This window comes from Delphinus delphis, chromosome 10 (genome assembly GCF_949987515.2).
Source record: "Delphinus delphis chromosome 10, mDelDel1.2, whole genome shotgun sequence".
NCBI lineage: Eukaryota > Metazoa > Chordata > Mammalia > Artiodactyla > Delphinidae > Delphinus > Delphinus delphis.
The window spans coordinates 35,516,842-35,528,967 of NC_082692.2; the positions used below are offsets into that span (position 1 = coordinate 35,516,842).

At 51.0% G+C, this 12,126-nt stretch overlaps 1 protein-coding gene across 1 annotated transcript in view; it reads left to right on the forward strand.

The window, feature by feature from the left end:
* KIF6 (kinesin family member 6) overlaps nt 1-12,126 on the forward strand; it is a 383,680-nt gene that overhangs the window by 353,487 nt on the left and 18,067 nt on the right. The window contains exons 17-18 of the mRNA XM_060021290.1: nt 9,122-9,206; nt 10,370-10,505. Coding sequence (XP_059877273.1) covers nt 9,122-9,206; nt 10,370-10,505 — 221 coding nt within the window. The remainder of the gene's footprint in view (nt 1-9,121; nt 9,207-10,369; nt 10,506-12,126) is intronic.

Here is a 12,126-nt window from a genome sequence, read left to right on the forward strand (position 1 = left end):
TATTGTTATTATATCATTCTTTGAATATTTTTTTGTGTTTGTAATGGTTTATAATAATTTCTGTGAAGGACTAGATTCCAACGGTTCAGAAATCAAACACAAATGACTGTTCTTGTGGAATCATTGTGTTGGTAGAAGTGGTAGTAAAAAGTGAATCCCAATTCAATTCCAGTTCATCTTCATTTTCCTCACTACCGTTCACGTCAGGATCATTTTACTTAAAGAGGAAAACGGAAAGTTTACCGGCATTCATTTTCTCCTCCAGGTGCCTTGTATTCTCTGGGAGGGACTAACAGCTGCAGATGGTCTGCCTGCATGTTGAACAATACAGGGGAAGCGCCTGTGAAGGCTGCTTTTTATTGCTCTCCCTGTTTCTATAAATCCTCACAATGGAGAGAGTTCTTCTCCTGCCCCTGGAAGAAACTGGGCAGCCCAGTAACTCAATTGTTCATTGTTAATTACCAGCAAAACAAACAACAACAAAAAAGACAGAAACTCACAATGGTCATTCTATATTGTAACTAGAGTCTCAATAGTTCAAATTTCACTCAAAGAAAAGACTTCCCTCCCTTTCCCCAGCTAAGGCCAACCACCAGAAAGAGAGGGACATGGTCAGCTCCTTCTCTCTCTAACTCACTTCTTCCCTCAGCCTGCTAAGCTGTTTCCCCAGAAGGAGTTGGAGAGAAGAAGGAAGGGAGGAAAGGCAGTTGGTAAAGATCACACTGAACTGGTACCATTGTAACACAGCTTTGTGCTCTCTGGGCCCAGCAAATGTTCAAAGATGACTCTTGCTCTTTCGGGGTACTTTCACGGGTCCCTGGAGGCCCCTCACCCACACGTTCCTTGTCTCGAGGGAATGCATCTCGTTTGGACAGTTGCTTACCTGTACAGGTTAGGGTCCAAACGGGAAGCAAGTGGCACTACTCAAATTAGCTATTGTGAAGAGAGTTGAATAAAGTCCTGTTGACAAAGGCGTGAGCAGAGGGTAGGGAAACCACAAAGGAGATCGCAGTACCCCAGAGGTAATAACAGCAGCAAGGCAGGAAGCATCAGGCCTAAGAGGGCAAGGGAATGAGCAGTTATGAAACTTGAAGACAGAAATGGCTGTGCAGCTATGGAGAACAATATGAAGTTTCCTTAAAAAACTACAAATAGAACTACCATACGACCCAGCAATCCCACTACTGGGCATATACCCAGAGAAAACCATAATTCAAAAAGAGTCATGTACCACAATGTACACTGCAACACTGTTTACAATAGCCAGGACACGGAAGCAACCTAAGTGTCCATCGACAGATGAATGGGTAAAGAAGATGTGGCACATACATACAATGGAATATTACTCAGCCATGAAAAGAAACAAAACTGAGTTATTTGTAGTGAGGTAGATGGACCTAGAATCTGTCATACAGAGTGAAGTAAGTCAGAAACAGAAAAACAAATACCGTATGCTAACACATATACATGGAATCTGAAAAAAAAAAATGGTTCTGAAGAACCTAGGGGCAGGACAGGAATAAAGACTCAGACTTAGAAAATGGACTTGAGGACACAGGGAGGGGGAAGGGTAAGCTGGGACAAAGTGAGAGAGTGGCATGGACATATATACACTACCAAATGTAAACTAGATAGCTAGTGGGAAGCAGCCGCATAGCACAGGGAGATCAGCTCGTTGCTTTGTGTCCACCTGGAGGGGTGGGATAGGGAGGGTGGGAGGGAGGCGCAAGAGGGAGGGGATATGAGGATATATGTATACGTATAGCCAATTCACTTTGTTATACAGCAGAAACTGACACACCATTGTAAAGCAATTATACTCTGATAAAGATGTTAAAAAAAAAAAAGTAATGGCTGTGCAAAAAGGCTCTGGCCGTCTGATAGGAGCTGTGACCTTCAGTAAAGCAGGGCATCCAGCTCGTGGCCTCTACAGAGATGTCTGGGGAAAGAAATACCTCAGCCTGTCCCCTCCCATGCTCCAGTCCCTGCCCATGTTCCCCATCGGCTGAGTCCAGCCAGAGGGCGGAGGACAAGGAAGCCCACTGTTCTAGCAGCCAGGCTCCTGGGGTGAGGAGCAGAAGAGGAGAGGGCGGAGAGTGGATTTGGAGAAGCAAAAGGAACAGGCCCAGCTCTCCCAGGCTTCCTGTGGTCCACCGCCAGGTTTGTTTCTCCTAAGGTCCCTCTAGGTGGCTTTATTAAAAGGGATCTAGGTTTTAAGTGGCGTGCCGGAGGGTCTGAGTGCTGTGCTGGGCCCCGCTCACTCTGGCTCACGAGCACTGACCACGGGCATCTCCTCCCAGCTCCAGATTCGGGAGCACCATGCTGGTGGCGTGAAATCAGTCACACCACAAACACTGGCAAACACTACAAATCAGGGCTTTTTCTCTCCAGAGAGCTGGTTGTGACACATCTGCCAGCATGCCTCTGACCTCAGGTGACCCTAACTGACTCTCCTCCATGCTGGAGCCCATGCTTTTGCCACAGAAATGGCAGCCACTCTGCTCTTGCTTCTCACACAGCATCACGTGCCCCATCCTCTAGAGTTCTTGAGGAGAGTCACAGTTCTGTCCACAACACACACACACAACACACCGTGCACACACACAACACACCGTGCACACACACAAACACACGTCATGCGCACACACACACCACACCACAAACACACAGATTCCCAAGAGTTCTCATCAAGCTTTCTGAGCTGTCTCCTTCAAGCCCTCTCCCTACCTTGGGAAGGATCTCTACACACATTCCCCCCAGTGAAGCGGATAAGGTGGGCTGAAGGCAAACTACTAGGGTCTTTAAAAAAAATCTCCAGAAATTTCTTTGGGCCCTTTTCATTTGGGTTGTCTGCCTACTCTTGCCACCTCACTTTGAAAATGTGCCAGTTCTACTGTGTAGTCTGTTTCCGAACTCACTTTTGACTCTGAAATACAACAAAATTTTGCCAAATGAACAGATTGGCTTACAAATTGCCTAGTAGCAGATGAGTTGTCCAAAAGTGGAGGGAGATGATTTTATTAAGGATTCTCAGTTCAATTCCTAGAAGTCCTAAAATTTCTTTTACAAGCCAATCAAGAGAATTGACCAAACCCCACTAATCATTATCATTAGAGGTTTTCACAGGAGGAAGACCTGTGCTCACCCTCACAGGTGTGGGGAAAACTGCCCTCCCCAACAGGTCATAGGTATCCTGAGAACACTCCAGACTCGCTAGGTCCAGTGTGACAAGGATATAGCTGGGTTTTAGGCATGCCAAGCTTCCTGCTGATGTCTCTCTGAAAAGCCACTGAGATTAAGAAATGTGGTCACCACTGGTCAGTGAGGCAAAAGTGACAAGAGGGTAGAATTGCCAACGGACTCGGGCTCGTAGAGAAACCCTGAGTTCAGTAATGTCGGCACACTTCTGAGGAGTGAGGAGGCCTCAGTGGGCTGGACGCAGGCAGGAGCAGCCTTTGCACAGGCCTGCCTCTGAAGGGGGTGGGGAGAGGGTACCAGGAGCCTCAGAAGGAGGTGCCAGGCTCTGAGTGGCTGCACCCAGAGAATGCCGACCGGAAAGCAGAGATGGGGCTGGGGTCCCAGCAGAAAGGACTGTGGAGAGCTGGGGGAAGGAGAGAGCTCCCATTTGAGCAGAGGTGATCGTGGTCGGGAAGTGAGTAAGGCGACGAGAAGCATCTTTCCTGGGAATGCGGGATGCTCCTGGGGTCTCCCTTGTATCGCTTGCAAGTCCACACTGACCCTCTGTGTGGGCCGCGTCCTCCTCCGGGAATGCAGTGGAGGGGAGCGATGCCGAAGGAGAGAGGCCACCATCCCAGGGGTCTGGTCGTGGGCAGAGAGGCCCAGAGTGGACGCAGAGGCAGTTACTCAGGAGGGAAGGGACGCAGCTGGCCTTCCATGGGCAGAGTCCAGGCTCCAAACCGGCATGGGGAAGGATGTTGATTGTGCTAAAGGTGGACCATCTGTGCTCTTGGAGAGCGCCCCATTCTCCCTGCGGGTAGGACGGCAGTGGTGAGTGGGGGCCTGAGCAATGACCTGAGCCCTGGGTCCGCAGGGTATTCACCACGCCCTTGAGTCCGAGCCTGCTGTGGACAGCGACGGTGTTACACAAAATCAACACCAAGAGGCATGGTGGCCCTAAGCACCTGTCAGCGTGTGATCACTCCAGCTGGCAATACATTTGAGCCATGAAACAGGAAATGGTCTGATCGGGAAGCCAGAATCTTTGCCTCTGAGCTGCTGACCATTGTCGTCATTGAGCTACTGACATCATCCGTCTTGGGTAGAATAGACACTTTGACTTCGGAAGCAAGGGGAGGCTGTGATCTGGGCTCTGTGAGACAGTGTAGCCCAAGGAGGCCCAGAGTGGGTGTTCAGGGAGCGAATCCATAGTTGGATAGCTAAGGCCACCTGCTGGAAGGCCTCCGTGGCTCTGCTGTCTCGTCTGCCACGGTAGAGCCACGTAATTCACAGCCTTTCCCGCGCAGGGCACTGGCCTTTGCTCCTTGGAAGACCACAGGGCCCCTTTCGGCTGGCGCCTGGTTGGAAACGTCAATACCGCCTTCCTTAGGATTCCTAACACACAGCTAAGGAGACAAGCAGGCTGGCTCCGGGTGTTCTGGGGGCTGCCTTGGGGGGGCCAGGCTCCCGTGGGGAACGTGGGTAGCGAAGCCCCTCGCACCCATCAGGCGAGCTGCAGATACCCGGTGGGAGCAGCCTGCAGGCCGTGGTTCCAGTTAGGAAAGGGCAGTCTGCACAGGCTGGCACTCGGGGGAGAGACTGAGGCTTTTTCTCAGCCCCGGCCCCGCACCTGAAAGGCATTCATGGAAAAGAGCATCACCTTCAGATACCAAGGACGAGTCAACCTCAGTGATCTGCCCCATGGCTGCCTTCATTATGCCAGTGGCTTGCAAGGGAAAAAGCACCAGCTTTGATGTCAGACAGAGCTGGGTCCTGACTCCGGCTCTTTTTACCAGTGGTGTGATCCCGGGGAAGATGACTTCCCCTGTCAGAACTCAGTTTCCCCATCTGTGATGGGCTTGTGATATAAGGGCCACAGAGCAGCCACGTGGTGGATATCGTTATTCAGAGATCCACCACCTGCAAGGGCCAAGTGCAGGCAGCCCAGCCCTGCAGAGAGTGTGACTTCCTTGCTTCAAACCCCTGAGCTCCTTTGCCCCACAGTGTCTTCCCAAGGTCTGGAAGGTGGGCGGGGGGCAAAGGGCCATGTTGGCCCCCGTATAGCATCCTATAGGAAGCCCTGCAGGTCCTGCATCCTCAGGGATTCCTGCATGGAGTACTTGCCCTGAAACTGGACACAGAGCCTTGAACGGTGTTTCTTAACAAGGGGCGAGCGTCGGAATCACAGGGGAACCTACCATCAAATCCTAACTCAGAACGCCTGGGGTAGGGCCCAGCAGTCTCTGCTTTTACAAGCACCTTAGGTGATTCTCAGGTGCACCCCCAGTAGAAAGCCAGTGAATGAAAGAAATGAGATTCTGCACATTTCAGACATTTACTGACTGTAGGAGAGTTTTGGGGGGTGTGTGTGTGTGTGTGTGTGTGTGTGTGTGTGTACGGTATGGGGAGGTGGGAAGAGAAGGTACAGTGATCTTTCCAGTGACCCTGAAATCATGCCAGGTATGAGGGGACCCACAGGAGGCTGGCCTTCCCAGCAAGCACCCATTTGTTCTTGTGCTGCTGGTTCCAAACACCTGACACATCAGAGGTGGGGTCAGCCTGAGATGTGCGTGCCCTTGAGTCACCACGCCCTTGTACGTTTCAGTTACTATTTGACTGCTCAGGGCTTCCTCCGTGTGTGACATTCAGATCTACAGCCGCTGGCATGAAGCCCTTCTTTTTCGCTTCTGTATTGTGTGGGAGACAGCTGCCCACACAGACTCACAGTGTGACCTCATGGGCCACTCGGGGCTATGACCTTCAGTGCTCCCATCCCAGCCAGAGTCCTGTGCTTGAAAGGAGGACTCCTTGTGCCTCCTGTCAGGTGACTGGAGCTTCTGTCCCTGGCCACAGTCCCAGCGGGCATGGGGACCTGCAAAGCGCAACTGCCCTTTACGTACTCCCTTTTCCTCTGTTCCTGCTCAGTCGTTTTGTCTGGTTCCCTTTGAGTTCCCAGCCCCTCTTTCTCTTGAGAGAGGGCTGATTAGCCAAGCAGCAGGAGCAGCCAGGGCCGTCTCCTGGTGAGGTTACAATGCATTTCACTCAGCAGACATCACTTTGGCGAGAGGCCCCTTTGGTTGTCATGGCAACACGGGTAGCTTGTGTCTTGGGGGTACGCTGTGCCCTCATTCTGGCTGCCCAAGCTCCCTTGCCCCAGCTTTCTTTCCCAGATCCTTTCACCACCCTGGCGCCACCTCACATTAACTATGCTTCAGTTTGGAGCAGCTCTGTCTTGACCAGCAAAGCAACTACTTGGCTTGGCTATCAGAGGAATAGATCACACCATTCCTCTCCGCAACGCCCTCCAGCCTCTCAGCTCTCTCAAAGCCAACGTCCTTTCCAGGCCCTCAAGGTCCTTCCTGATCTGGCCTCAGTTTCCTCACTGGCCCAGCCTTCACCCCAGAGCAGGGTCTTCACTGCATCTCTCAGGGGGTTCCTTGGTATGGGATCAAAAAGTGTTAAAAGGACAAAGGAGAGCCACAGCTTTTCTTTTTTAACAGACTCGGAGATACATGTGTCCATTTCTGAAACCATTAGGAAAGGAAATATTCTATTTCAAGTCCTACTGTTATCAGTTTGGTGTTGAGATACTTCCTTCAGTTTATCAGGTCTGACGTCTCCCAGAGAGGACAAGGGCCAGTGAGCACGGGCAGCATTGAGGGCACCCTGGACGTGGAGTCTGAACAAACAAAGCACTGGGGAGATACAAAGAGCAGAGGGACCAGTCCCTGCCCTCGAGGGGCTTCCGGTGCCTAGGCCTGGGGGACCACGGGTGACGAGGACAGGCAGTTTGGCTCATTAGGGCCACTAAGATGCACCAGCATGGGGGACAGCATAGCCTTCGGCTGGGAAGTCTGTGGTATCTATGAGTGAGACACTTGCTCAGGGGTGAGATACTTGACACAAGGGACAGAGGGTAACAGGTGCCTGGCAGACAAAGAACAGAATCCTGATCCGCTTAGCGTATTTATCAATGAGTTAGATCACGACATCAAAGCAGCCCCGAGGGAAAGAATAAGGCATGCCAGAATAAGGACCTCTCAGCAGGCTAAGCCCCCAATAAATGGGAAATGTTGCCTTTGTGATTAAAAGGATAATCACACTGAAATAGAATGCGTTTCGACAACCACTCATAAATATAGGAACGTGGGTAAACTAACCGCAAGCTTAACAGAAGACAGTGACAAACTGACATGGCCATGACAATGACGAAGCTTCTGAAAAACCAAAACAGTGCTGGGGGCTGCCTGGTATAAACATCTAGCTCTTTGGAACCAGAAAAATTGGGTTCACATCCCAGCCCTACCACTTATTAGCTCTGTGACCTTGAGTTACTCACCAACCTCTCCGAGCCTCAGAATCTAACTGAAATGAGATGGTAATGCCTTCCCTGCTGAGTTATTTTGAGAATTAGCAATAAGATGACCACCTAGCCCAGCGTCTAGTAGAACTTGGCAGAACCTGGAATATAGAAGGCGCTCGGTAAATGGTCATTGTTAGTAATTCACCTCCTATAGAAATATAGAACGTAAATTTTTCAAGGCTAGGAGAACTCTTCTCTACTCTGCCCCTCTCGGGCCTATCTGGAGTATGATGTCCAGATTCATGCTCTGTACTTCAGATCGATTAGAAAGTCACCTTACTACTGAGCCCTTAGGTGAGAGAATTAGGCAGAGTCAGCCCGGGAATAAAGCTCCAGGCACATGTGGTATTTTGTTGTTGTTGCTGTTAAAGTATTTAAAGAACCATCAGATTAAGAAGGAGGACAAACTGTGCTGCTCCAGAGCTCCAAAGGAGAGGTGAAAAGAAGTTAGTGGGGCAGGTCTCAGCTCCAATTAAGAGGAAACAGAGCTGCCCGCAACGAGGTATGCTCAGTGTAAAGCACTCAGCCTCACCCCCGGCAGTACGGGGGGAGAAAGCAGATGACCATCCTCAGAAATGTTATCGGAGGAATTTCTGAATCGAGAGCCTTGCAACCAGACAAACCTGGATTTGGATCCAGGCTCCTCAAGTTAGCCACGCGGCCTTGGACAGGTTAACCTCTTTGAACCTCCATGCCCTTATCTGTGAAAGGGGAGCAATACCTCCAATGAGTACCAGAAGGACTAAGTCTGATCATGTCCAGAAAGCACCTAGCGTGTGATAGAGTCTCCCCTCCAAAGAGTAAAAAGTGGGGCTGCATAACTCCTAAGACGCGTTCTGAGGCTGAGAAATGCAGTACAACCACCGAGAGCCTCCTGGGAAGATAGACAGACCCCACCCACCAGGCTAGGAAAGGATGGGCTCCAGACGAGCACACAAGCCACCAGAGCAGGCAACCCGGCAAGCAGCAGTGACAGCTGGCGTGTCTGGGGGCACAGCCCTCACCTAGGACTTGCCAGGGCCCTGTGGGCAGGGCATCTGAGCGTGGTTCTCAGCCCTGGGTGCACATTGGGTTAATCAGGCTTAGAACCACTGCTTCAGCGGGAAGTCAGAAACGGGAGACATGATTTGAGGCTGGAGAATTCGGCACCTCAGCTGATACAAAGTAAGACGTGAGCCGTTTTAGTGATGCCTTCTTGGTTTATGAAGGCCTCAGTATCAGAGGAGGGGGAAATGGTGTTTCGCATCTTCCCTGGGGACTCAAGAGGAAACGAGTGAACTCCATGGTAAAAGGATTGGTAGCGATATAAGGAAGAATTCCCTTCCGGTGACAGATGTGGGACAGTGGGAGGGACAGTGGATGGAGCATAATCATGGAAGCCTTCTCTGGGGCTCTCAGCCGCGCAGAGGTTGCCACCCAGAGGAGGTGGGTAAAGCAGGCGCCCATCCAAAGGCCCCAGAAGGACTCACAGGGTCCCCTTTCACCTGAGACGCACGATGACTGTGTCATCCGCTCTAAACCACACTCTCCCCTGACCTTTCTTCCTCGCTGGAGGGAATCATCAGCATCTCCCTTCTCCAGGTATCTCAGAAAACACACCCGTGCCCTCGACGCCAGACCTGCTGGAAGAGAAGCTGCGATCACAACTGCAGGAAGAAAAGAGAAGGTGCCCTTTCTTTTCGCCACACACACCCTGACCCCAGCCCCTCGGGGCCACCTGGAGCTGTGGGGCAGGGCAGGGTGGCCACGCCCGTCCCAGGCCAGCAACTACTCTGGAAGCGGGTCCTAAAATAGCTGGAGGAGGTGCCACCTTTCAGCAGGCGGTCGTGAGATGCAGGAAGCCGAGGCAGGGTGAGGCTGGAGTGGGGAGCAGAAGGCCCAGCCAGGCTCCAGCGCTGGGACCCCCGAATCGGGCAGGGAGAGCAGCCTCTGCAGCCCCAGCCCAAGCTGCAGCCCAGGAAGCGGCGAGTCTTGTCTGCTGCTGCCCTCTAGGGGAGCCCAGAAGTATGACCATGGAGGACCTCCTTCCCCCCCACTTCTCTCCTGAGGCTCCTTATCTGCAAGGTGTCCAGAGAATATCAGACCCTCCTGCGGCCATTTAGGGCCCCAGAATGATTTAACCTGCAGAGCGAGGAACCTCAAGCATAAACAGACATCTGGTCATTACTGATACAAGCTTCTCAGTTCATTCATTCATTTAGGCATTCAACAGCTATCTCCTCTGCCACGGAGACGTTTGGGGGAAACCAAACAAGAAACCTTCCTTACTCTCAAGGGGGCGATGCTGTCACTGTAACACACACCACCCACCCCTGGGCTGGCTAGGCATGTACCCTGAGCGCCCCCTGTCGCACTGCCCCCACCCCCAGATGGCCTGGGTTCAAACCCTGGCTCCACTGTTTATTAGCTCGGTGCCGTAGGGCAAGTTCCTTAACCTCTCCATGCCTCAGGTTCCACATCTGTAAAGGGGAGATGCTGATAATAGCGCCTTCCCCATAGGGTTGTGAAGAGGATTAAATGAGTTTATAGACGGCAAGGGCCTAGAGCAACGCCTGCCCTTCAGTGCCCAGTAATGGTACTTGTCCTTCTTGGAGAGGGGTTAGTCCTGTCACACACAGAGCCCCGCGGCCCACTGGACAGAAACACCTGGCTGTGGGCTCACATGCTGGCGCCATACTCTGGCCTGGGTGGGCAACTGTAAGGTCCCAGCCCCAGGCACCGGTGCTGCACGGCCAGGCTTCTGAGGCTCAGGCCCTGCCGCCGCCAGTCTCTTTAGAGCCCTCCCTCCCTGCCAGTGACTTTCAAGACTCCTCTCCGACTCCACTGCAGGTATAAAGCAATGTTCACGCACCTGAAGGCGCTGAAGGTGGAGATTGAGCATTTGCAGCTCCTCATGGACAAAGCCAAGGTGAAGCTGCAGAAAGAGTTTGAAGCCTGGTGGGCAGAGGAGGCCACCAGCCTGCAGGTACTGGCAGCCATGCCCCTCGCTGCCCCAGAGCCCACCCTCCTGCTGGGGCCCGAGGAACGTCAGGGCAGCCAGGGAGGGGCCAGACCCCCAGCCCCATGGTGGGGCGGAGCAGAGGAAAAAGAATGGGGGCTTAGACCCGCAGTGCACGTGCTCTCAGCCCCTACCTCCTGAAGCGAGGGCTCGTTTTAGTAACAAGGAACGTGAGTGGTCAGGGGCTCACCGTTTCCTTGCTAGTGCCTGACGCATAGAAATGCAGGGGGTGGGAGGTGTAGCTCCCCAAGCCGATGGATTGCCACCATCGCTTCCGGAGACGGAGTGACAACACTGATTGTTCTTTATTACAGTCATATATATGCACGTATGTGTGTGTATATATGTATATATGGTATACATTTTAGAAAATACAGAAAAACACAATGGTGAAATCCCACCATTTAAGGATAATCGATATTAATATGTTGGATTATATTACTTTATATTTTTATGCATATACAACCATATGCTTTTATAAAAATAGAATCGTATTAGTCTTCAAGTATCACAAACGGCTTTTGTTTTCACTTAGTGGTCCAGCATGCCACCTCTTCCATGGCATGACGCCATGACATCATTCCAATGCTGTCACTGTTCAAGCATATGGATTTATTCTAATATATTTAATCTCCTGCTGTTTAATGCTTAGGTTGTTTGGGGGTCGTTTCACTAGAAAAGTATTTGAAGATACATTTTTGCGTATTTCCTAGACAAATTCCTAGAAGTTCTCTATAATATTATGAAGGCTAAAGAACCAGTTAAGAAACGTTAGTACACACCCCCAGTTCCAACTGTCCTCATGTGACCCCTCGGCTGTGTATAATAAAAGAGATGACATACGCATAATCCTACCACTTTTGTGGCTGGAAGAACCCTTAGAAAGTCTCTAACAGGCTGATTGTGTCATTTTAAGGACAAGAAACTGAGAGCCAGAAAAGATAGTGTCCCAAGGACAAAACCGAGCAGTAACCCGTACATTACCGAGTGGCCTCGTGACCAGACGATGGAGAAACATATTTGGATAAAACTAAATACACAAGATGACAAATAAAACCAATAAGATGGAAATGCAGTTATCACAATATTTTAGCAGCACAGTTATGGTATAGTAATATGTATACCATTTGACAGATGCATTAATTAATAAGATCTGGGGGGCTCAATATTTACCACAATTTCAAAGTAGTGATGAACACAGTATTTCAAGATTTCTGCAACAACTGTAATGTGATCTGAAAATATCTGTAATTTCTACTGGTGGCGGAGTCACTGGTACCACCCATTCTACTGTGGTGTGTTGTCTACATTTAATCCTCGAAAGATATGTTAAATTTCAGGTAGAAGTTAGGAAGAATAAAGATGTCATTGGTTCCCAGTCACGTTCACAGTGCCCCTGCTCTCCAGTTAAGAAGCCTCCCTCGGGAGGTCATCAGTGGGTGAGACCGTCAGCCACTGCTGGTGCCCATGGGCATCCGGCCACTGGACAGTGATGAGGGTTCTCCCATCATCCCGTATGACCCAGCCGAGGCTGATGGATTCAGACCGTTTATTACTTGCATAGACAGTGAAAGGCAGGGTAGCCAAG